Below are 26186 nucleotides of genomic sequence, written 5' to 3' on the forward strand. Positions count from 1 at the left end.
ATCCTAACACTCAAAAATAGCCAATATAGTTGTTATAGTAACCAGATAATTATCCAGTAACCACTCTGTTCACATATTCTCAACCTCTAAAATGACTAATTCTAGCTACTCCCTCTCTCCCACTGTGAAGTAATGAAGGCCTTAAGAGTTTTCAATGCTTGATTGTGGCATATACCCACTTACAGCTTTCTAAAATAAATAACTGAAGCTACAACTTGGTCAACATTAACATGTTAAATTTCATCTAGTTGAAATTTGAAGCAGTATTTATTTTTCTTCAACTAACTACAGTTCAGTTATTTCACAAAATGTATTTTGTTGAAATTTACTTTGATCCTCCCATTATGTTATCCAAATCTGGTACCTAGATATTGAAAATTTTTCAAACTTTCTGACTTTTGACAACTTTGTTCTAAGTCAAGTATTCTCTCATTTAATTTCACTAGCTTGGCCTCTAAGAATATAGAAGAAAATCAAATTTCAAGTGTAAGACCTTAGAATATATTTGTGATATTTTTTCTGTGAACAAAATATATAGAGATAATCTTCACAATGTCAATATTAGTCTCTAAATACTTGACCTTGAAAAATAAGTCTTATATCTTTTAAAACATATATAAAGATCAAAGAGATTTCTTTCTTTAGACACTAACATGGTACTAACTAATAAAATCTGCTGTTTTTCATATTTTTAGTATTGGAAGTTTAAAGAAATACACTTTAAGATCAAGTGTGTTCCAAATCTTAGATATGCACAATCAATTTTATAGGCATTTTTGGCTATCAAAATAAGGAAAAAGAGTGATGCATATTTAGGCCAGATTTAGACAGAAAGTCACATTTTTCTTAATAATTATTTTTCACCACTTCAATTTCTGAAATAATTTTTCAAAGTACATTTGATGAAGATGTTATTTTTTCTTTCAGACAGTTTATACAACTGTCTGTTTCAGAAACTAGTTTTACAAACCTATATACTTCTAAGGAATGATTTTACAGTTTCTGACAGTCTCTGCTTTCATAAAAATTTCATTTAATTAAAAAAATAAATATCCAAGGACACCCCAGAAAACCTGTACTGAAAATATCCAATGCAGATATGCAATGTGTTTGGCTATAGTGTCTGAGGTCTTCATTCTACTACCAACAGTAACCTCACAAATTCCCCAGAACAGCTTTAGAGTTCTAAAATAAAGGTTAAGCTGACAAGTATTTTTATTTGAAAGTTTGCAGCATATTAGCAATATGATTGGAGTACATCCTCAAAACTATACTGCAGAAATTTCAAGTTAGAAGACATAAAATTGAGTAGAATTTAGTTATAGCACACCAACTAGAATTCATTTCACCAAGCTACTGTAGCTAAGGAGGAGACGAACCCAATTTTGCCACCCTGCAACATTTTCCATTTCCCCATTTAAAATGCAGTTCCCTGGAGAAACACTCTCCACAATGTCCCTGCCTTTGCATTAAAGCCGTGTTTTCCCTTTGTTACTTACTATTTCTCTAGGTTGCTGAGCCAAAATGGCGAAGGTAGAGAGACGATCACATAAGCATTTCGTATGGGATGCATCGGTAAGCACAGTTTTACATCCCTGGGTGGACCAGGTTCCCAAAGACTCGTTCCTGTAGAGGGTGGGGGGTGGGGGGGAGATCGGGATAAATACGCCTGACTGCCAAATCCGTAATGAAGAAAATGCAATTTAATTGAGAGAACCGTCTACTGTAATTCCCGTACAGGGGGAAAAAAAAATCTACTTGTTGTTGAACAGGACGTAATTTAGATGCATCTCCAGTAATGCAAAGCGAGAGTGTTTGGAGAAAGCAGGCGGGCGGCGGTACGGCGTGCAGAGAGCTGTCCAGCGCCGGAGGTGCTGAAACCGGGACTGGCTCTGTCCAGCCCTCTGCGAGGAACGGCGGCGGCGGCGGCACGAGCAGCCGCCAGAGCGTTGGCAGCCACTTCCTATGCTCATCGGATCGTTTCAAACACTCATAGAGTGTAAAGAGGCTTTTCACATTGCATACCAGCTCTGATTCCCGTCCCGTATTTTTGGATCGTGAACGCTGACTTTTAAACCGAGGATTTCTCTGAAAAGCCTACCTAAAAGGTTAGATAGCTTGTGTTGGGTGATATAGAATCTTCTCTGTTGGTTAGGGATTTTTCCTCCCTTTAGAATTAGCTGCTGTGAAAATTTCACCCTGGAAATGGGAAGCAGCAGCAGCGGCATCAGCTGGTTCCGACTCTCATTGCCTTTGCCTGATATCCAGGGGAGTGGTGGGTTTCAGACATCAGCTTCCCACTCCACACTTCACTCAGCCCAAGCTCCTCTGAAGCCCTTGACATTTCTTCCCCTCACCCACCTCTCTGCCCCGGGGTGGAAGCATTAAGCTAACCACAAGACTGCCAGAACATTTAGAAGAATAACCCCACCTCAAAGTCCGGTAGGAATGGGGAAAGAGGGCCTGCTTCAATCTTCCCTTTGGTGTAGCCATTCAAAATTCTAAAGCATATGGTTTCTTTCCCACCCCAGCAGAACAATAAAAATGGTATCAACCTACGCCTTCTTAGTGGGGGGTGAAGATGGGGGAGAATCCTTCCACCCCCCGGCTGAACTACTCTACAGGAAGAGGAAGAAAAGAAAAAAAAAAAGCTATAGAGTTCAACCAATCAACTTTATTATCATTACACGTGTTATATACTGAATGCACCAATTGTCACCTCCCCTCCCCCAGGCACGGAACTCTCAAAGTAGCAAACCTGTGTGTATGTGTGTGCTTAAATTTCAAACCCAATTACTATCTATGTTAAAAATCACTCTAAAGCTCCAGAAGGATAACACATGGCTTGGTGTTAATTTTGATATGGTACTTTTTATTTCATCTACTCCATATCTCTGAATGCCTAAAGCTATTGGGTTAAATATGAATGCAGTCTATTTCTGAGCTATTTCAATGACAGAGGTTTCACTGTGACAGCTGGACTTCCAAGTTGAGCTGTAGAGTATAATTTACACTATCCCTTTTTGGGATTTAGATGCAATATCTTTTTAATATTCATTAATTTGATTTAAATATTGATTTGATATCACTAATATGCACGACTCAAAATACTCTTAATTACAACTTCTTTTAAAAAGGAATAGACTATATTTGGGGAGAGGTACAAAAACGTTATACCTAAGTTCACCCCAATACTTCTAAGTATTAGCCAATTAAAAATTTGGTAGGTCTCTTTTCTTTCTCATGATGTCATACAACCATGCAAAATTATATATATATATATATATATATATATATTTCAGTTATATCTCAACCAACTGCAACAGTATTAAATTCCAATTCTACCTAACCAGAGCAGCACTTCAATTTATTTCATTGGCTGCCTGTCTCTTATTGTCTTGTGACAAAGAGTTAAGGCCAAATAAAAAACATTTATCTCAGCTGATTAAAGTTTAAAGAAGAAAGATACATTTAAGAAAATCTGACATGTTTTAAAACACAACATTGCATTATTAATCCTGTATGACAGCTTTACTTTAATGCACTATTTGTGCTTTCAAGATGGAGTCCAGTACCTACACTTTTCATATTATGTGGCTATGACCAATAAACTAATTCAAAGTCTTACAAGGAAAAAAGTTTACTGCAAATAAGACCTCATGAGACAAAGTGATATATTTATATCTAGGTAATGAAAGTTTGTTTACTCAAGAAAATGTTAGTATTATTAACCTTTGGCTATCAGATGTAAAGTCTATGTTCAATATAACGTTGCTAGACTCTGAAGATCATGCAAATTTTATATGACATCTTCAGAAAAGTAGGTCAATTTACTCTGCTCTGTACAAAGATTGCAGTGCTGACCTGGCCCAGCCCCAGGCAAAACTGGGAAGTAAGTGACACTGGTCTCCATGTTTCAATCTTTCATTCCCCCGCCAAGCATGAAATGTTTCTGATCTCACTGGGCCCCTTTTGATGGGTACCTTCCTGAGGCTTACATAACTTTTCTCCTTACCTTTCTTAGGAATTATTATCCCTTTGTTGACTTTACCTGATGAAACTAATGGAAAATATTATGAGTGACTGAGTACAGCTTGATGTGCTCTCCCCAGTTTAATGCAAGTTATAAAACACAAAATAATGCATCTGATAACAGAACACCAGAATATGATCAGATGAGTAGGAGTGAACATTTTGAAAGGTGAGGAGGTAACTTCCAACTTCTATATTTGGTTGCTTGCAAGAGCTGAGTAATAAGTGTGATGCCATCTGATGCCAAATTTTAAATTGTTTCATAAAACCTCTTGATATTTTAAAACCAGATAAAACTCTTATAAATTAGTTTTTAAAATCACTAGCATACATGTCACTACTATTACAAAAACTATAGTATATGTCACCTGTATTTTCACACATTTCATAGCTATTCTTACTGTACAAAATTCTTCGAAAGCACGGTACATGTGTCTGACTGATTTCAGGGAGACCTTGTAAAGCAAACTGATGTGTGGTAGAGCTAATGTGAAGGAAAATAGCTTCCCCAGTCTGCACAGAACAAGGTTTTAAAGCACGTGGACTATTCCAGCAGTCACATTATTCTTCTAATGTCATAGATTTGCATGCCATGATTAATGGTATATCTGTGAATTATTCTTAGTTATTAAGTCTAGCTTGTCATCAATGGGGCAAGCAAATACAATGAAATATGTATGAACATTAAAGATATAATAAGAATAACAGACTGAGGATGTCAGAAGCAAACACAAAATGATGATACACACGTTTTACTGAAAAATCACATATTTCTTTTTCATAGTGTCTTTTCTGGGCATTAATTTTTTTTTTTCAAATAGTTTTCAAAATAACTAGGCCTGCAGAAATTTCATATAAGCAGCACATTCTTCGTTGGCTACACCTACATTCACCCATGTTAGCTCTTAGCTGTCATCTGTACCTCTTCTCCTTCTTCCTATTATTAGGCTGGCTAAAAGAAGAAAAGAGTCTGCCTGTCCCAAGTATTTGAAAGTACATACCCACAAGGACAGAATGCTGTGAAAATATATGACACAAAATCTATTATTCCCACCTTAATATTTATTTGAGGCCTTTCCCCAATTTCCTAAGACTCTACATGATTCCTCTTTGGATCGGAGTTCATTTTTGGGGTCTGGATCTCATGGGAGAGTTAAATAATATGGCATGTGATTATATACTCTAGCATTTAAGATTAAAGAAAAAGATTATCCATTCACTCCAATGAAAAGTTGTTTAGGAAAAAACTGATAGCAAAAACTTATAGTGACACATTTCAAAACTGTTTCAAGAAATCAAACTTTTACCTTTTGAAATACCCATACAACTAAATATTCCACTTAAATCACTCTTTTATAAAACCATCTATTCTACTTCATAATACATCAGTGTGTAAAGTATTTATCATGAATAAGTTATAAACTTTAGCAGGTTTATATCTCAGGGTCGATTTTTTATTTAATTTTTATTTCATTTTAAAGTATAGTTGATTTTCTTTTTATTTAACAAACTTTTTTTAACTTAAAAATTTTTTTTAACATCTTTATTGGAGTATAATTGCTTTACAATGGTGTGTTAGTTTCTGCTGTATAACAAAGTGAACCAGCTATACGTATACATATATCCCCTTATGTCCTCCCTCTTGTGTCTCCCTCCCACCCTCCCTATCCCACCCCTCTAGGTGTTCACAAAGCACTGAGCTGATCATCCTGCGCTATGCTGCTGCTTCCCACTAGCTATCTATTTACATTTGGTAGTGTATATATGTCTGTGCCACTCTCTCACTTCATCCCAGCTTACGCTTCCCCCTTCCCGTGTCCTCAAGTCCATTCGCTATGTCTGCCTCTTTATTCTTGTCCTGTCCCTACGTTCTTCAGAATCATTTTTTTTAGATTCCATATATATGTGTTAGCATACAGTATTTGTTTTTCTCTTTCTGACTTACTACACTCTATACGGCAGACTCTAGGTCCATCCACCTCACTACAAATAACTAAATTTCGTTTCTTTTTATGGCTGAGTAATTTTCCATTATATATATGTGCCAGATCTTCTTATCCATTCTTCTGTCAATGGACACTTAGGTTGCTTCTATATTCTGGCGATTGTAAATACAGCTGCAGTGAACATGATTCTTTCTGAATTATGGTTTTCTCAGGGTATATGCCAGGCAGTGGAATTGCTGGGTCATACGATAGCTCTATTTTTAGTTTTTTAAGGAACCTCCATACTGTTCTCCATCATGGCTGTATCAATTTACATTCCCACTAACAGTGCAAGAGGGTTCCCTTTTCTCCACACCCTCTCCAGCATTTATTGTTTGCAGATTTTTTGATGATGGCCATTCTGACTGGTGTGAGGTGATACCTCATTGTAGTTTTGATTTGCATTTCTCTAATGATTAGTGATGTTGAGCATTCTTTAATGTGTTTGTTGGCAATCTGTATGTATTCTTTGGAGAAATGTCTATTTAGATCTTCTGCACATTTTTGGATTGGGTTGTTTGTTTTTTTGATATTGAGCTGCTTGTATATTTTGGAGATTAATCCCTTGTCAGTTGCTTCATTTGCAAATATTTTCTCCCATTCTGAGGGTTGTCTTTTCATCTTGTTTATGGTTTCCTTTGCTGTGCAAAGCTTTTAAGTTTCATTAGGTCCCATTTGTTTATTTTTCTTATTATTTCCATTGCTCTAGGAGGTGGGTCAGAAAGGATCTTACTGTGATTTATGTCATAGAATGTTCTGCCTACATTTCTCTCGAAGAATTATTATAGTGTCTGGCCTTACATTTAGGTCTTAATCCATTTTGAGTTTATTTTTGTGTATGGTGTTAGGGAGTGTTTTAATTTCATTCCTTTACATACAGCTGTCCAGTTTTCCCAGCACCACTTATTGAAGAGGCTGTCTTTTCTCCATTGTATACTCTTGCCTCCTTTATCAAAAATAAGGTAACCATATGTGTGTGGCTTTATTTCTGGGCTGTCTATCCTGTTCCATTGATCTATATTTCTGATTTTGTGCCAGTACCATACTGTCTTTATTACTGTACCTTTGTAGTATAGTCTGATGTCTGGGAGACTGATTCCTCCAGCTCTGTTTTTCTTTCTCAAGATTGCTTTCACTATTTGGATTTTTTTGTGGTCAAATACAAATTGTGAAATTTTTGTTCAAGTTCTGTGAAAAATGCCACCGGTAGTTTGATAGGGATTGCACTGAATCTGTAGATTGCTTTGGGTAGTAATTTTCACAATGTTGATTCTTCCAATCCAAGAACATGGTATATCTTTCCATCTGTTTGTATCATCTTTAGTTTCTTTCATCCATGTCTTATAGTTTTCTGCATACAGGTCTTTTTTCTCCTTAGGTAGGTTATTCCTAGGTATTGTACTCTATTTGTTGTAATGGTAAATGAGAGTGTTTCCTTAATTTCTCTTTCAGATTTTTCATCATTAGTGTAGAGGAATGCAAGAGAGTTCTGTGCATTAATTTTGTATCCTGCTATTTCATCAAATTCATTGATTAGCTCTAGTTGTTTTCTGGTAACATCTTTAGGATTCTCTGTGTATAGTATCATGTCATCTGCAAACAGCGATAGCTTTACTTCTTCTTTTCTGACTTGGATTCCTTTTATTCCTTTTTATTCTGATTGCTGTGGCTAAAACTTATAAAACTATGTTGAAAAATAGTGGTAATAGTGGAAAACCTTGTCTTCTTCCTGATCTTAGAGGAAATGGTTTCAGTTTTGCAACATTGAGGACAATGTTGGCTGTGGGTTTGCGTATATGGAGTTTATTATGTTGAGGTAGGTTCCATCTATGCCTACTTTCTGGAGGGCTTTTATCATAAATGGGTGTTGAATTTTGTCAAAATCTTTTTCTGCATGTATTGAAATGATCATATGGTTTTTCTCCTTCGATTTGTTAATATGGATTATCACACTGACTGATTTGCATATATTGAAGAATCCTTGCATTTCTGGGATAAACCCCACTTGATCATGGTGTATGATCCTTTTAATGTGCTGTTGGATTCTGTTTGGCAGTATTTTGTTGAGGATTTTTGTATCTATGTTCATCAGTGATATTGGCCTGTAGTTTTCATTCTTTGTGACATCTTTGTATGGTTTTGGTATCAGGGTGATGGTGGTCTTGTAGAATGAGTTTGGGAGTGTTCTTCCCTCTGTTATATTTTGGAAGAGTTTGAGAAGGAGAGCAGTTAGCTCTTTTCTAAAGGTTTGATAGAATTCGCCTGTGAAGCCATCGGGTCCTGGGTTTCTGTTTGTTCGAAGATTTTTTTTTTTTTTTTTTTTTTTTTTTGTGGTACGCGAGTCCTTCACTGCTGTGGCCTCTCCCATTGTGGAGCACAGGCTCTGGACACGCAGGCTCATCGGCCATGGCTCACAGGCGCCGCTTCATGGCTGTGGGATCTTCCCGGACCAGGGCACGAACCTGTGTCCCTTGCATCAGCAGGCGGACTCTCAACCACTGCGCCACCAGGGAAGCCCTGTTGGAAGATTTTTAATGACAGTCCCAATTTCAGTGCTTGTGACTAGTCTGTTTATATTTTCCATTTTTTCCTGGTTCAGTCACAGAAGGTTGTGCTTTTCTAAGAATTTGTCCATTTTTCCAGGTTGTCCATTTTATTGGCATATCATTGCTTCTAGTCATCTCTCATGATCCTTTGTATTTCTGCAGTGTCAATTGTTACTTCACCTTTTTCATTTCTAATTCTATTGATTTGAGTCTTCTCCCTTTTTTTCTTCATGAGTCTGGCTAATGGTTTATCAATTTTGTTTATCTTCTCAAAGAACCAGCTTTTAGTTGTATTGATCTTTGCTATTGTTTCCTTCATTTCTTTTTCATTTATTTCTTATCTGATCTTTATGATTTCTTTCCTTCTGCTAACTTTGGGAGTTTTTTGTTCTTCTTTCTCTAATTGCTTTATGTGTAAGGTTAGGTTGTTTATTTGAGATGTTTCTTGTTTCTTGAGGTTGGAATGTATTGCCATAAACTTCCCTCTTAGAACTGCTTTTGCTGCATCCAATAGGTTTTGGGTCATCGTGTTTTCATTGTCATTTGTTTTTAGGTATTTTTTGATTTCCTCTTTGATTCCTTCAGTGATATCTTGCTTATTTAGTAGTGTATTGTTTAGCCTCCATGTGTTTGTATTTTTTACACATTTTTCCCTGTAATTGATATCTAGTCTCATAGCATTGTTGTCGGAAATGATACTTGATATGATTTAAATTTTCTTAAACTTATGAAGGCTTGATTTGTGACCCAAGATATAATCTATCCTGGAGAATGTTCCAAGAGCACTTGAGAAGAAAGTGTACTCTGTTGTTTTTGGATGGAATGTTCTATAAATATCAATTAAGTCCATTTTGTTTAATGTATCATTTAAAGCTTGTGTTTCCATATTTATTTTCATTTTGGATGATCTGTCCATTGGTGAAAGTGGGGTTAAATTCCCCTACTATGATTTTGTTACTGTCGATTTCCCCTTTTATGGCTGTTAGCATTTCCCTTATGTATTGAGGTGGTCCTATGTTGAGTGCATAAATACTTACAATTGTTATATCTTCTTCTTGGATTGATCCCTTGATCATTATGTAGTGTCCTTCTTTGTCTCTTGTAATAGTCTTTATTTTAAAGTATGTTTTGTCTGATATGAGAATGGCTACTCCAGCTTTCTTTTGATTTCCATTTGCATGGAATATCTTTTCCCATCCCCTTACTTTCAGTCTGTATGTGTCTCTAGGTCTGAAGTGGGTCTCTTTTAGACAGCATATATATGGGTCTTGTTTTTGTATCCATTCAGCCAGTCTTTGTCTTTTGGTTGGAGCTTTTAATCCTTTTACATTTAGGGTAGTTATCGATATTTTTGTCCTATTACCATTTTCTTAATTGTTTTGGCTTGTTATTGTAGATCTTTTCCTTCTTTTGTGTTTCCTGCCTAGAGAACTTCCTTTAGCATTTGTTGTAAAGCTGGTCTGGTGGTGCTGAATTCTCTTAGCTTTTGTTTGTCTGTAAAGATTTTAATTTCTCCATTGAATCTGAATGAGATCCTTGCTAGGTAGAGTAATCTTGGTTGTAGGTTCTTCCCTTTCATCAGTTTAAATATGTCCTGCCACTCCCCCTCTGGCTTACAGAGTTTCTGCTGAAAGATCAACAGTTAACCTTATGGGGATTCCCTTGTATGTTATTTGTTGCTTTTCCCTTGTTGCTTTTAATATTTTTTCTTTGTATTTAATTTTTTATAGTTTGATTAATAGTTCTCTTGGCATGTTTCTCCTTGGATTTATCCTGTATGGGACTCTCTGTGCTTCCTGGACTTGATTGACTATTTCCTTTCGCATATTAGGGAAGTTTTCAACTATAATTCTTCAAATATTTTCTCAGTCCCTTTCTTTTTCTCTTCTTCTTCTGGACCCCTATAATTCAAATGTTGGTGTGTTTAATGTTGTCCCAGAGGTCTCTGAGACTGTGTTCAATTCTTTTCATTCTTTTTTCTTTATTCTGCCCTGTGGCAGTTATTTCCACTTTTTTATCTTCCAGGTCACTCATCTGTTCTTCTGTCTCAGTCATTCTGCTATTGATTCCTTCTAGAGAATTTTTAATTTCATTTATTGTGTTGTTCATTATTGTTTGTTTTCTCTTTAGTTTTTCTAGGTCCTTGTTAAACGTTTCTTGTATTTTCTCCATTCTATTTCCAAGATTTTGGATCATGTTTACTATCATTACCCTGAATTTTTTTCATGTAGACTGCCTATTTTCTCTTCATCTTTTAGGTCTGGTGGGTTTTTACCTTGCTCCTTCATCTGCTGTGTTTCTCTGTCTTCTCATTTTGCTTAACTTACTGTGTTTGGGGTCTCCTTTTCACAGGCTGCAGGTTTGTAGTTCCCATTGTTTTTGGTGTCTGCCCCCAGTGGCTAAAGTTGGTTCAGTGGGTTGTTTAGGCTTCCTGGTGGATGAGACTTATGCCTGTGTTCTGGTGGATGAGGCTGGATCTTGTGTTTCTGGTGGGCAGGACTGCATCCAGTGGTGTGTTTTGGGGTGTCTGTGAACTTATTATGACTTTAGGCAGCCTCTCTGCTAATGAGTGGGGTTGTGTTCCTGTCTTGCTAGTTGTTTGGCATAGGGTGTCCAGCACTGTAGCTTGCTGGTCGTTGAGTGGAGCTGGGACTTAGTTTGAGATGGAGATCTCTGAGAAAGCTTTTGCCCTTTGATATTATGTGTAGCCGGGAGGTCTCTTGTGGACCAGTGTCCTGGACTTGGCTCTCCCACCTCAGAGGCACAGGCCTGACACCTGGCCAGGGCATGTGGACCCTGTCAGCCACACGGCCAAGTACGTGGGGTGTTTCTTGCCTTTTGAGAAGTCTGAGGCCTTCTGCCAGCATTCAGTAGGTGTTCTGTAGGAGTTGTTCCAGATGTAGTTGTATTTCTTATGTATTTGTGAGGAAGAAGGTGATCTTCATGTCTTACTCCTCCACCATCTTGAAGGTCTCTCCTATGTCAGGGCTTTAATGGTCAATTTATTCAAAACCAAAATAGCTACAGCAGCAATTCTTTAAAAAATTACACACAGCTTCTGAGTACACTGTCCTTGCAATGTATGTGCACTGAAAGAAAGTAATTATTTTCCAATCATAACAGTCATTAACTTCTAAGAATTAGGTGAATCTATATCACTTTTAATGTATATGTCATACCAAAATGAATAATGCATATAGTTTCTTTGTATAAGTTATTCTCATAATACAGAAAATTTTGGAGTGCAGATAAAAAATTTTCCTAATTTTGAGTAAAAAACAGTCTTTAAGGGTAATTTCTACTTTTCAGGACATTGGAAATACTGAGAACTTTGTTATCTCTAGCAACCATTAGTATGTTAAAACACAGTGAAACATGAAATCAGGAAGTTTTGCTAGAAGTAACCTTAGTGATTACCTAGCCCGTTGGTTTTCAACACTTGCTGTATATTAACGTCAGCTGGAGACCTTTAAAACTTAAATCCTGAGGTGGAGTCTGGGCATTATTACTTTTCTAATGCTCCCCAGATGATTCTAGTGTGCAGCCAATGCTGAGAAACACTGATCTATCCCAACCATCTAGTTTTACAGAGGAGGAAAGTGAAGTGCAGGAAATTCAGGAAGCTTATTTTAAGGCACAGAGTGAGACACAAAGTTGGGCTTCTCATTTCCAGATTAGAGATTTTTTTTAATACTAACTTTTAGTTGTAGTCCGTTTTAAAGCAGAATGTAATGAACAGTCCTATAAAAAGATCTGAATATCATGCCTATTTACACTTGCAAACAATGTGGCCCTCGTATAATGGTTTTAGCAAAGTACGATTTATCAGTGGATGAAGTTAGCTAAGGACAGATTGTCATGCTTTGGTGTTCATCCTGTTTTTTAAGTGATATATCGTATGACATGTAAAAAAACAAACATTGAGTTTATACCAGTTTTTCATGACATAAAGCATCTCTCATCTCTAGTGAGATCATTTATAGTTTGAGGTGATATAAAAGTTGAAATTACAAATTCTGAAAACATGATATTGAGTAAAAGTTATAAGCTCTTTTTTCTTTCTAAAAATATCCTCTATTTAGATACAATAGAGGATTTTCATATCAATTATCATAATGTCTGCATATAGTAATATACACTAGTATACACAGACACATATATAAATATTTTTAATTTAAAAAGAATAATACCAACATAAAGCATTTATAGTTCATTCACTGTGGTGAAATTTAGGAGTAAGTACTTTGCTACCAGCAGGAAGAGAACTTATCATCCACTAGGTTGAACCTGGAATTAATAGTGACCCCTCCAGACCATAATTAACACCAGATTTCCAATTCTTTGCCTGGAAACGAACTAGTTCTAGGAACATGCTACACTTAGATCTTTCCAGCACTCCTCTGTGCATATTCATGTTTTCTGTCCAACACTAGAATATTAGTTGATAAATTCATCTCACTTTCTTTATTTATAAAATTAACACTCTCCATGCCACACTAGAATATTAGTGCTTTTGACAATTGTATCTTGTTCAGATTTGAATCTCTGACATACCGCTTTTCACTTAGTAGGGACTTAAATGTTTGTTCGGTTAATTTAATAATTATTTACACTTCAAGGGATGGCTTCTAATGCTGTTGGACCCAGACAGATTGTCTTAGCTCCAATTCATTTGCTATCCTTCAGCATATAGCAGAAATGCAGTCTGAAGAGTATCAATGGATCTTAATAGGCTTATCTATTTGCTTTTGGTCTTCAAACATCATTTGATGACGAACTCTGAAAGACTCAGCATCCTGCAGTGATTATGTTCACTCCAGCAGTGAGGCCTGAGTCTTCACTAAGCAGTCAATAAGTATTTAGTGAGTGCTTTTCAAATGCCAAAGTAGAAGACACATACAAAAAGAAAACTAACAGTTTCTTTCCTAGAAAAGTTGGCAATCTGGTTGGAAGACTATATAATCCAAGAATGTTTTCTATCTTATTTGTTTTACAAATTATTCCCGAAAATGCTGTTGATATGGCCCTTCTATTTTAAGCCACTATCATCTCCCCTCTAGATAAATATCATCACTGGGCTCCTTGTTCCTTCCCTGCTATCTATCCTCAAGTTCAATTTCAACACAGCAGCCAGAGATCCTGTTGACACATATGTGAACTCACATCACTCTTTTCAAAACTCTATCAATGGTTCTTCCCATCTCACTTGGAGTAAATGACAAAGCAGTTAAAATAACCTACAAGGACCTCTACCAGCTGGTCTGTCATTATCTCTTTCTTTAAAAATTAATTAATTAATTAATTTATTTATTTTTGGCTACATTGGGTCTTCACTGCTGTGCGCGGGCTTTCTCTAGTTGCAGTTAGCGGGGACTACTCTTTGTTATGGTGCGCAGGCTTCTCATTGCAATGGCTTCTCTTGCTGCAGAGCATGGGCTCTAGGCATGAAGGCTTCAGTAGTTGTGGCTTGCGGGCTCAAGAGCGCAGGCTCAGTAGTTGTGGTGCATGGGCTTACTTGCTCCATGGCATGTGGGAACTTCCCGGCCCAAGGCTCAAACCCGTGTCCCCTGCATTGGCAGGCAGATTCCTAACCACTGCACCACAAGGAAAGCTCCTGTTATCACCTCTTTACCTTCCTCTCCTAACACAATACCTTTGCTCATCATTTCCAACCACACTGAGCTCTTCGATTTCTCACCTTGGCATTTTGCGCTGGCAAATCTCATGGCCAAGAATGTATTCCTCAAAGATAGTAACGTTGCTATTCCCTCATATCACATATGTCTCTGCCCTTATGTCATTCTCCCAGAGATGTCACTGACTATCCAACTTAAAGTAGTAACTCTGCATCTGTAGTAGGTAAAAATGGGCTCAAATTCTATATAATTCTTCTCATCAAGAGGTGGAGTTTCCTTCCTCTTCCTTTGAATCTTGATAAGCCTGTGGCTTGATCTGGTCAGAAAAATGCAGTAAAAGGGATGTGTGACTTTTCCTGGAGGCCTCAAAATGTCTTACAGTTTCTACTCTCATCATCCTGAAATTCTGCTTTCATGTGAGGACAAGAAACCAGCACCAACTACCAGCCATGTGAGTGAGGCAGTATTAGATCATCCATCCCTAGGCTGAGCAGTCAGGTGACTGTAGTCTCGTGAACGACACCAGAGTAGACCAGCAGAAGAACCAACCAGCTGAACTCAGTCAAAGAGCTTTGAATCATGGAATCATGAGCATTAACATGATTCTTTCTCTAAGCCACTAAGATCTGAGGTGATTTGTTACATAGGAAGCAATACACTATCCAAGACTTTCCCACATGCCCTTGACCTTACTCTGATCTATTGTTGCCCACAGCACTTATTACATCTATTTATGTATGTATTTTTAAATTCACTTTTTGCCTGTCTTTGCTTACTAGAACGTAAACTTCCTGAGAACAGTGATATTGTTACGTTCATTTCAGTCTTCTCAGATCCTAAAAGAGTGCTGGACACTTAGTAGGTGCTCAATAAATATTTGTTGAAAGACTACCTGGTACAGATTTTGTCCTATTGTAGTTGGACTTTCTGACCACATTACTTCATTTGTTTATTTTTTTGTAACAAATATTTATTCATCATCAAATAGATTCAGACACTGTGCTAGGTTATTTTGTGGACATATAAACTTCCACTTTGCCTTTTGGAGCTTGAGAGCTTCAGTGGAAATTATCTTGCAGGTGTAGTGTCATTGCCACTTTGTCATAAAATACACATTAAAACCAAGAATATGTTACTCTTGAGGGTCACTGAATAATATTTACAAGAATGGTAGCACCAGTTTTATTTCCAGTAATATTATTTATTTACTTACTTACTTACATTTAAAACTGTGGTAAGAACATTTAACATGAGATCTACAGTATATACAGTTGACTGCAGGCACAGTGTTGTACAGCAGATCTCTGGAAATTATTCATCTTGGATAATTGAAACTTTGCCCCTGTAGAACAGAGACTCTCCATTTCATCCTCCCCCAGCCCCTGGCAACCATGGTTTCAGAAGTATAGGCAACAAAAGCAAAAAAAGATAAGTGGCCTCTATAAGCTAAAAAGCTTCTGCACAGCGAAGGAAGCAAACGTGAGTGAAATGGCAACCCACAGAATGGGAGAAAATACCCTCAAACCATATAAATGATAAGGGGTTACTCTAAAATATATAAGGAACTCTTACAACTCAATCATGAAAAAAAAAATTTAAAAATGGGCAAAGTATTATCTTTTTTGTTGTTTTTTAAACTAGAAATGTGAGAGTAGAAAGGAGTGTGGGAAGTAATAACATTAAGGGAACCAATCTACTGGCTTATAAATATGTATAAATATCTTCACCATGAGTTATTAATAATTAAATGTTAAAATATGCTAGCTGCCATCATTAATTAGTCAATAGGCAAATAAAAATAATCATGCTAATGAAAATAACAGCTAACATTTACTGAGTGTCTACTCAAAGTTAGGTGCTGTGGTAGATACTTTAAATACATTTATGAAAAAATCCTGAAATGAAATATCAAGGTTGGATAGTACTGACAAATAGACCTAATGCCTCCATCTGGGATCGTGAGGACCCTGGAGACAAAAGAGCCTGGAGTTGGAAGGTACCTAGATATCTCCATCTGTATAAGATCCATGTAACCCCTGGACACCTATCTTTGGCTTTATTATTATATGTTTAAAATACGGAAATGGTGACTTTCCTAAGGCCATTCAACTGGTACAGGGCTATGCCAGGAACTGAGCCCGAGTCTATGTGACTTCAGAGCAGATTCCCGTCCCTCTGCTCTCTCAGAGATGAGGAGATAGGAGACGGCATGGTCTGAGCTAGGAATGCACAGGGAGAGCACCCAGAAAGGTCACGGTTTTGGGAATTAAAACCTGACAGATTGTCATACAGAGTGAAGTGAGTTAGAAAGAGAAAGACAAATATCATATAATATCACTTATATGTGGAATCTATAAGAATGGTTCAGATGAACTTATCTGCAAAACGGAAATAGAGTCACAGAAGTAGAGAACAAACTTAAGGTTACCAAGGGGATAAGTGGGGGGAGGGATAGATTGGGAGATTGGGATTGACATATACACACTACTACATACAAAATAGATAACTAATAAGAACCTGCTCAATGGCACAGGGAACTCTACTCAATATTCTGTAATAACCTATATGGGAAAAGAATCTCAAAAAGAGTGGATATATGTATATGTGTAACTGATTCACTCTGCTGTACACCTGAAACTAACACAACAGTGGGAATCAACTATATTCCAATAAAATTTAATTTAAAAATACCTCACAGAAAATAGGTGGGGTGGATCTCATAAAAAGGTGATTGGAAAGGGCAAACACTTAAGAGAATAAAAAGATGTGGCTTGAGAATTGTCACTGTGGGCACAGAGGACATTAAGAACATTTGAGAGAATGATTTTCGTAGAGGTCTCAGATGGAGACTAGACTTCTGGAAGATAAAAAAAGGAACCCTGTGATATTGAAGAGGTTAGCAACAGAAGAAAAAAGACTGCATGCAAGTCAACACAGAAACATAACATTTTATCAATTATGTTTTTACTTTGAAGTAAGAATAAATCTCCTAATGCCTTCCCATGCAGACCTTAACTGTCCACTGAGAAGAGATTCTGATAGGATGTAGCAATGGTGAGACAGAAGTCCCACAGTTTGATTCAGTGTTGGTATGAGAAAGTGTTATTCGTGTCAATAAAATGAAAGAAAATTCAAGAATAAAGTTTCACTCTGTGTATGGCTGATTCATTTTGTTGTGCAGTGGAGGCTAACACAACATTGGAAAGCAACCATACTCCAATAAAAATTAAAAAAAAATTCATTTATATCATTTTAAGCCTTTTTTGTCCTCAGAAATGTCCCCCAAATTTGTTTAGACAAATTTAAAAGAAAAAAAGAGCAGAATCAATGGGCAGAAAAAAAAAAAGAGATGGTTTGCAGGATACGGAGATAAAATTTTGAATGGAACTGGAGGGGACTGCTATAATACATTTTAATTTATTGATGAATTATGTATGGTATGTCTACTAAAGTAGCAAAAATACACTTTAGTTCTATCTATAACTGGATTAAGAAAGATTTCCAGTCATTCTTGGGTGTAGGTAAGGGAAGCTCCAAAAAATTATCTTTCCTCTCATTTCTTTTTAAAACACTTTCAAATTTCTTGAACACTGAGTGTTAGTTAATCTCAAAATCACAAAATAATTCATTCTATTTGGATATTTTCCTCCCTCCAAAAAAACTGTTTATCTGGGCTAGTACCCAGTTTCTTGTCTGATATAATCTGCAACAGCTGAGATGCACAGCCTTAGAAAAGCAGGATTATTGAAATAAAATAGAGCCCATGTAAACATATGTTACTTTCCACACTAGTTCTCAGATAATATGGACACAAAGCAGTCCTGGGATATGGCTAGACCATTGTCAATTTATAAAACAACAATGTGTATCCAAGCTCAGTCCAATTAAAAATTAACTTGCTCATTTCCTGATTCTAATGACTTCTATTTCTTTTTGTACAGGGTTAATTCCGAATGTGTAAAATACACATATAAAAGAGATTGAAAATATATTTGACGAATTAATTACAGTAGTTGCTTCAGGGTATTGAATTATAAGTATTTTTTGCTTCTTTATATTTTTCCCATATGACTATATTACCTCTATAATAAAAAAAAATGTTTTGTGATTCAAAAATAAAATTATATGAAATATCAAGCTAATATATCATTATCAGAAGATTAATTATTTCATAGTGTTTATTTGTAGAAAATGAATAGTTCTTCAAAAGTACTTTTATAATTTGCACCACAATAGTCCCCTTACCAGAAAACTAAAGGGATAAACTTAAGGAAAATCTATATATAGCTTTAAAACTGTACATATATTTATATGTGATTCAGGAATCCAATTTTAAATGGATCCTCCAAGTCTTTTATTATTGGATATCAAAAGTCATTTTGTAGCATATAAATATTTTCTCTTAAACTACAGTAGCATTATGGCACACTGAATTGAATTAATAATGGTTGGGGTCATACACTGATGTTTAATTTTATTACTTTCCACTATTTACCAAGGGAGGTACAATCTTATATAATCTTTTGCTAAAGTTATATAAATAATCTACCCAGATTTATAGTGATAAAGCAGACTTTGCAAACTGACATTTAACCACTGACTTACAATGGTCATCTTTAAGCTTTAGCCACTATTTTGACGAAGACCCAGTAAAAAAGACAACTTATAAGAGAATATATAGTCCTGGACCCACAAGGGAAGGTCAGCTGTTTATCCTGGAAATTTATGCTACATATTTTGGGACAAGATGATAAATGTTGTGAATTCTTACAGGGTTCCTAGCACCTTGAAGTCAAATCACCAAACTGTTGAAAATTTTCAACCAAAAATAAACCATTGTAAAAGGTACAGCTATGATTCACACCAGTTTTCTATAGGCAGAAATCCTGGCACAAAAAATTAAAACACACACACACACACACAAAATTTCAACACAGAATCACTGAGTAAGTGTCTAAGGCAGCTATTTGTATTATAGAACCTTTTTTTCCCCTATTCCATTTGAGATTATAATTATGATGTGGTTTGGCTGTAAACTGGTCTAGTCATACTTTTGGTACTGGGTCACGGGCCAGCTGTTTTCCAAGTTAAAAACTGGAGCACATGCCTGCAATGTTAACCTAAACTGGAAGAATAGTTCTCAACAATTTACTGTTGAGACATGAAACTGAGGTATCACTTAGGGGTAGAAGCTTAATTCACTCAAAATTCTGATGCATTATTTCTGGGATAAAGCTAAAAGTCTGTTTTTTAATATAAGAGTTATTATTTTCAAGAAACAGAAATTTTAAATCTTGGGTTAATCATACTTCAAAACTTATGATTCATCATTGCCTACACAGAAACTGAAAAAACGAGGATTCATAGAGTCTAAATGACTATCTGGGTGGCACGATATTCTTAGAACTCTGAAAAAGGGAGCCCTGAGTATTTGGGGACTGTTTCTCTGTTCACTTCCTCAGTGTATTATGTGCAAATTTGGGAACGTGGATATTCACAGAGAGGAAATGGAAATGATTGTAGTGGCAGAACAAAGTATTACTGCATGCAAACACATTGACGTGAAATAAGATAGTCTATGAAAAACTGAATTCAATTAAAATATAAGCTAAGAAAATAATCTGTTCACTTCAACCAAGTGGCTCCTTGTCGTATACTTATTCAACTAACACACTAATTTTGTACCAGCCCCCAATGTCACTCATCTGCAGCTACTGAATTCTTTATAAACGAATCAATATCCCAGCATTGCAGTGTTGAAAGTGAAAAATCTCATTCAATAAAAGCCACGCTACAAACATTTTGTACCCACTTGATGACAGAGGTAAGTTCTTACACCAAATCAAACTTTGTAATAATGGCGTCAGTACATATTCTTTTCATCTGTTTTGTTTCCTTCTAATTAAAATTACGCTTTGAATTTACTTGAAACTAGTTTCAAAAGACCTTGCCAAGTTTCCTCCCTTTTATATCATCTATAGAATTTATGAGAAAACAAATATCCTTGTCCTGCATAGTTGTGTCATCTTTGTTTTTTAAAGTCACAGATGTGGCAACAGGAAACACAGTTTCTGGTTTCAGCACCACCACAGTACTTTTATCTGGAGGAAATCCTTAGCCTAACCTGGGACTCAGTATACTCATCTATAACATTCGACAATTGCATGTTCTATCTACCTTTTTGGGATTTGTGTTGAAAAAACTCAAGATAATAGACATCCTTACCTATTATTTATTTAGTTGCTATATGGCCCAGGCATTATTAATGGGAATGAAAATACTTTCTCTAAAGAAAGTTAAAAGTTCTATATAAATGCAATATATTATCACGATGATCACATCTACCATATTATCGACAAGAAAACCATGTCAGAGGAGTCAAGTGACGTGATCAAGACTATCCATCAAAGATACTCTCTTTTACCATTGCATCGTAACATTTCCAGGTTTAAGAGTCCGGGTTTGGAAGACCCAAAATTAAAAGAAATAAAGTAATTAATATCCTCCATGGAGAAGAAAAGAGAAGGTATGAATTGATTTTTCACCATGAATTTTTTTTATTACTATAAAGACCTAAAGAATTGAAAACAGAACCCTGAATTAGCAAATCTCTTTGTGATCACAGAATCACACAGCCAACAGCTACATCGCATATTGTTTTTAAGTCATGGGTGGCTAGCAAACTATCAAGAGAAAATGTATACACTACCAGAGGAGGGATCCATGTCATATCCTGAAATGAAATACAAAGGATGTGATCTTTCTACCTCCTAAACACTGCCAAGAAATTATCAGTGGAAACCTCCCATTCAAAGTACTCTCTCTGGAAATTATGAATATTTAAAACAAATGCCCTTAGAAGTATGGTCAAGAAGAACAATGTGTGAAATTACAAAAATGGAGTAATTTCTACAAAATTCTGGCTTTGAGGAAACTTGAAGATAGATCAAAAAGATGTTAGGCAAGTGAGGATAGAGGACCTCTACTGCTGATGAGAGTTCACAGAGAAAGCATTGTTCCCAGACTCTAGAACATCCTGGATCACCCACCTGGCCAGGCATTTGCTAAGCTAACCACTCTTGACTACATGTCAACTTGACAAGAGAGAAGCAATGGAAGCCTGTGCTTAATTCCTCAATGACAGCAGAAGCAGAAAGGATGATAAAGAAGCAGGAGTGACTTTATGTGAATTATGTAATGTGGTTTTTTTAAGTTCAGTGCTTAACAGTGCTTAATGTTTAAGTTGATTTTTAAATTCTGACATAAAAGTTGAAAGAATGGTATTCTCTGTATTCTTTGGTAGGTGAAATTAAGGCTTTTTAGGTACTGTTTTAGACACCATAAAATACTGACTTTCATCATTTAGAGAACAGGAAATTTTGCTTTAACCTCATTTATTTGTAAATTTATATAAAATGTTTTAATGCCTTTTTTATGCTCTGCACAGTATAGGTTATAGAGATTTCAAAGACTGAAAGATACACAGTATAACGTGAAGACACACGCAGCTTGTCCATCTCCACTCCCAATTAAGAAAATTTCAAACCCTATAACCCAATTAGAGACTGTAAGAGTGTGGCTAGTGATCTGGTGACAAAGGGAAAGAAGTGTGTGAATCCATTTCTCAAAAGTTTGGCATTTAAAGAAATATGTGTTGCATGTACTTAAATAAATGTGTTCTATCTTCTATAGGCAGAAATCCTGGCACAAAAAATTTCAACACAGAATCACTAAGTAAGCATCTAAGGCAGCTATTTGTATTATAGAACATTTTTTTCCCCTATTCCATTCGAGATTATAATTATGATGTGTTGTGTTCTATCTTCCTATGTGTTCTATCTTCCTATCATGCTGTGGTTCCACTGGTACCATGGCTTCTCTGTACATTAAAAAGGTGAGCTGTGAAAATTCATGGTTGAAGGAGAGCCCTGAACTCTCCATGGCACAATTAACATTTTAATAAAAAGTCAGGACCTTTCATGTTTTGGATCTCAACTGTTTGTCGTCTGAGTGGACCTCAATCTGTTGAGCTCAGAGAATGGGGTGATTCTGTCTTAGTGAGATTTTAAACAAAAGTAGATCACACAGGCCACTGTTTCAGCTTGATACTGCTCTCTCCTTCGTTAGCAGAGCTCCCTTATATTCGAAGGTGCCATGTCAGAGTCCAACAACTAGTTTTCAGCTCTGGCTTCTTTTTTAACAGGTACAAAAACTGTACCCACAGCACTCACATTCCGGGAGTGGTTAATTGCAGGTCCCCCTCATTTGCAATGTGCAGCGGGCTAACTGCTATTTGGGGACACGATAACTTGAAAAGGAAGCATTGGGTAATGCTTGTTATTTAATTATTTACAAATCAAACTTTGCCTCATACACCAGAGGCACTAAACTTCTTAATTGGAGACAAGTTTGAAGGTCATTAAAAAGCTATTTGTTTTGAGGTTTCAAAACAAAAACTACCTTAAAAATGTTCTAATGTTTAGAAAAACACTTTTACTCCTAGATAACATCTTTCAAAAAACACTAAAAACTGGGCTTCCCTGGTGGCGCAGTGGTTGAGAGTCTGCCTGCCGATGCAGGAGACACGGGTTCGTGCCTCGGTCCGGGAAGATCCCGGAAGATCCCACATGCCGCGGAGCGGTTGGGCCCGTGAGCCATGGCCGCTGAGGCTGCGCGTCCGGAGCCTGTGCTCCGCAACGGGAGAGGCCACAGCAGTCAGAGGCCCGCGTACCGCAAAAAAAAAAAATACAAACACACACTAAAAAACAATATCCTATTTTCATTACGAGGCAAAATAAAAAAACTGTCATGAGAAAAATTCCCATGGGAAAGTTTCAAGCATCTTAAAAACGAGGCTTATAATAGGAAAGCCTTCTCCGTCTTAATATAACATCACTAATGTAAAATTCGAGTTGCTTCTCCCTTCTTCATATCTCATTTCTGACTACTGCAGACCCATTACTATAACGTATGTTACACATATAGCACAATATTTGTTATATTATTATTCTTATAAGGTAAAGACTGCAGAATCTCAGGGAATTTTGACTTTCTTAGTGACAAGAAAGCATAGCTCTAGTTATCTCTAAAGAAGTGAACATTAATAATACACATAGATATTGAAGTAGTTCAACCACTACTTTAAATTTTGCTTACTGATTCAGTCAAGGACGGCATGCACATTTACCTATGAGTTATGTAATCGTTTAGCAAAGTTGAAGACTCCAGTGGTGTTCGTTGTGTCCTTCAGCATTCCTGTTTTCCTCGTAACCATACTCAAGGATATTTTTAAAAAAACTTAAAGTATAAAAATGTCTGCCATATTTAGTTGATTGATTTTATGAAGAACAGTTGTCACACGGTGTCTGCCACTGAAGTGAATGTCATCTGGAGAAGAAGACTCCAAGTTCTCCAAAGAGAATCAGAAATCAACATAATGCCCCACAATATAAACTACCTATCTTTGTAGACAACCATCTAGGATACATAGAAGATCCCAGGAAATCAGAAAGATTCCTACTGAGGATGCATTTGGGAAGGCTGGTATGAAGACTGTTTATCCTCAGAATGGCACAGAGAATTCACTTTGCACAATTTCCAACATTGCAATTTTAAGACAAAGAAACAAATTACCTATGTTAAAACTTCTCTAACTCAGGCCATTAGATGTATCTTCAATGTCCTAGAGTTTAACTGTAGCCATTTGGAGCGACAGACACAGAATCAAACATAGCCCTAGGAAGTGTAATAATGAGTTCTGGAGCAGTGGTTTTATATTACTAAGGTGGCTCCTGGACTTTTAACACATGAGACAAATGTGGATAGAAATCCACTTCACCTCCAAGTAAGAGTGATGGTACTTCATGAACTGGTTTGGGAAGACATTTAAGAACCCTGTAGATGTACAGAAAATCTGCTGTGGGCGGCACCGTAAATTTCCACTGGCTCCACCTTTGTCCAATGAGTGCTACTCTCCCCCCTTCCGGAACTGTGTTCACCTAATTAGGCTTCTTTTGCTACCAGGCTTGCCAAACAAAGCCTCCTCTAAAGGCGACAGATTCTCTACGGAAAGTCAAGCACCAAAGAAGAGGAAGAAGGGGGAGAACTTGCTTCTGGAGTCCCCTGTCTCTAGCCCCGGAGTTCAGTAGGATTTCTTTTAGGTTCTGAGTACAGACGTCCTTATGGTAACATTTATTCATATCCTTGTGAGTTTGTTGTCTTTTATATCTTACGTGAACTGTTCACTGTTAGGCAGCTTCTCTTCCCAGAACCAAAGAGATTCTTGATTTGTATATCTACACCAGGACACCAACGACCCAGGGCTGCAGTTTATACAGGAAGCTGACACAGGTAGAGCTTTATAGGTGGAAGAATATTACTAATGGATTCTAAGATTGGACTGTTATTTAAAATACGAGTAGATCCCATGTGTATAAGACTCAGTCTTGACATTAATGGGTTCAAATATTCAACAACAAGGACTTACGGACCACTCTGGACAGAAGTGTTTATACTGATATAACAATGGCTGCTTCATTTGCAGTATAATGCTTGAAAGACCTTGAACTTTTTTTCAGACGGAGATAAGGTTTTTACGGGCACACCCAAAGGTATTAACGTTAAGTGCGAAAAGAAGTGTCTCAAGACAATCTCCTAGATATCAGAGGCCTTGAATCCCTATGCAAGAGTCAGATACTCTGAGCCCAATATTCTCCATCACCTCTTTCATACCTTTGCATTTTTAAAACTAAATAGCTGTCTAGCTCCAAAGGGGTGGGGTGGCAGGGGAAAGGGATATAGTTACATTACTCTTAATTCGGCTAGGTTCAAATCTTACTTTCAGATATACCTCAGGAAGGACTCAAGGATAGAGAACTCTCCCACCTGACAGCGAAGGGGTCCACAAAGAGAAGCGAATCAGGGTTTTGAATCATCCTAGCAGTACAAAGGAGAAAACACGCTAACACCAAAGCATCCATCTCCCGCGGTCTCTTTCAGCCAAATCGAAGGCCATGCGGGACCAGCGTTGAGATCTGCTGCAGCCCAGATGGGATGTTGGCTGACACACTGCTTCCTTTGCCTTGCGGCTAAGCCACCTTGAACAAACCGCTGCATTCCTGCTGTGTCACACAGCCCTCCTTACCAGCCACGTTACCAACTGTAGATAATTTAGGACTGCTACACTCAGGAATAAGGGACAGGAAAAACAGATGCTCAAGGCTGGGTTTTACCAGTTTTATTCTGTGTGCTTCCTATCGCTTCATAAAAACTTTTTCCCCATAAGTTTTAATTGCAATCACTGTGCAGATGGCTCTTAGAGACTTGAGGTAAGGAGGCCAGCCATTGCCTCAGACACGCCTTCAGTGCGGTACTGATAAGTCCCCTCCCTTCTCAGTGACTGCTGCCAGGACTCAGGCAGAGCCTCAGAGGGTCTGTCTGTGCTTATGAGGACTACGTCTCTGGTGAGACCCCTTCTGGACCAGGCATCTGCACCACCCACTCAGGACTCAGAGAAGCTGAGGGTTCCCTCTTGTCAGTCATTGGCTGGACTGGATCCAGAGTGGCTGAAAGGAGGTGTGATGATTTATACACCCCTTTTGTTCCAGGAAGAAGGATCATGCCCTTGAGTGTCTTTTTCCTTTTCCTCAGTAAGCCCCTGCCTGGCTTCAGGACAAGATAGGCTGCAGGTGCACGTGAGGCTGGTCGTACTGTGCTGTCCCAACGCTAAACCTGAAGGCCTGCAGTCCCTCTGTTGATTGACGGCTGATTTCATCATCTCCCTGAAGACCAATAAATTCAAAGCCGCTGGGATCCCCTGCCCCTGAAATCTAAACACAGTCGCTTTCAGGACCAGTGGACGGGCTCTCTCCAGTTATTCTGGCCAAATAGATTTTGTATACTTTGGGACTCCATGGACTTTTAGGGCTTTCTAGGCTGTTTTTCTGTTTCTGCAGAACGGACACACATGGGGCTTCCTTTTATATGTT

At 37.2% G+C, this 26186-nt stretch overlaps 1 protein-coding gene across 3 annotated transcripts in view; it reads right to left on the minus strand.

The window, feature by feature from the left end:
- ADGRB3 (adhesion G protein-coupled receptor B3) overlaps positions 1 to 26186 on the minus strand; it is a 799670-nt gene that overhangs the window by 150000 nt on the left and 623484 nt on the right. For all 3 annotated transcript variants that reach the window (XM_067702875.1, XM_067702873.1, XM_067702874.1), the window contains one exon: positions 1500 to 1626. In XM_067702875.1, the coding sequence (XP_067558976.1) occupies positions 1500 to 1626 (127 nt within the window). The remainder of the gene's footprint in view (positions 1 to 1499; positions 1627 to 26186) is intronic.

The sequence above is a fragment of the Pseudorca crassidens genome, chromosome 13 (assembly GCF_039906515.1).
Source record: "Pseudorca crassidens isolate mPseCra1 chromosome 13, mPseCra1.hap1, whole genome shotgun sequence".
Taxonomy (NCBI): Eukaryota; Metazoa; Chordata; class Mammalia; order Artiodactyla; family Delphinidae; genus Pseudorca; species Pseudorca crassidens.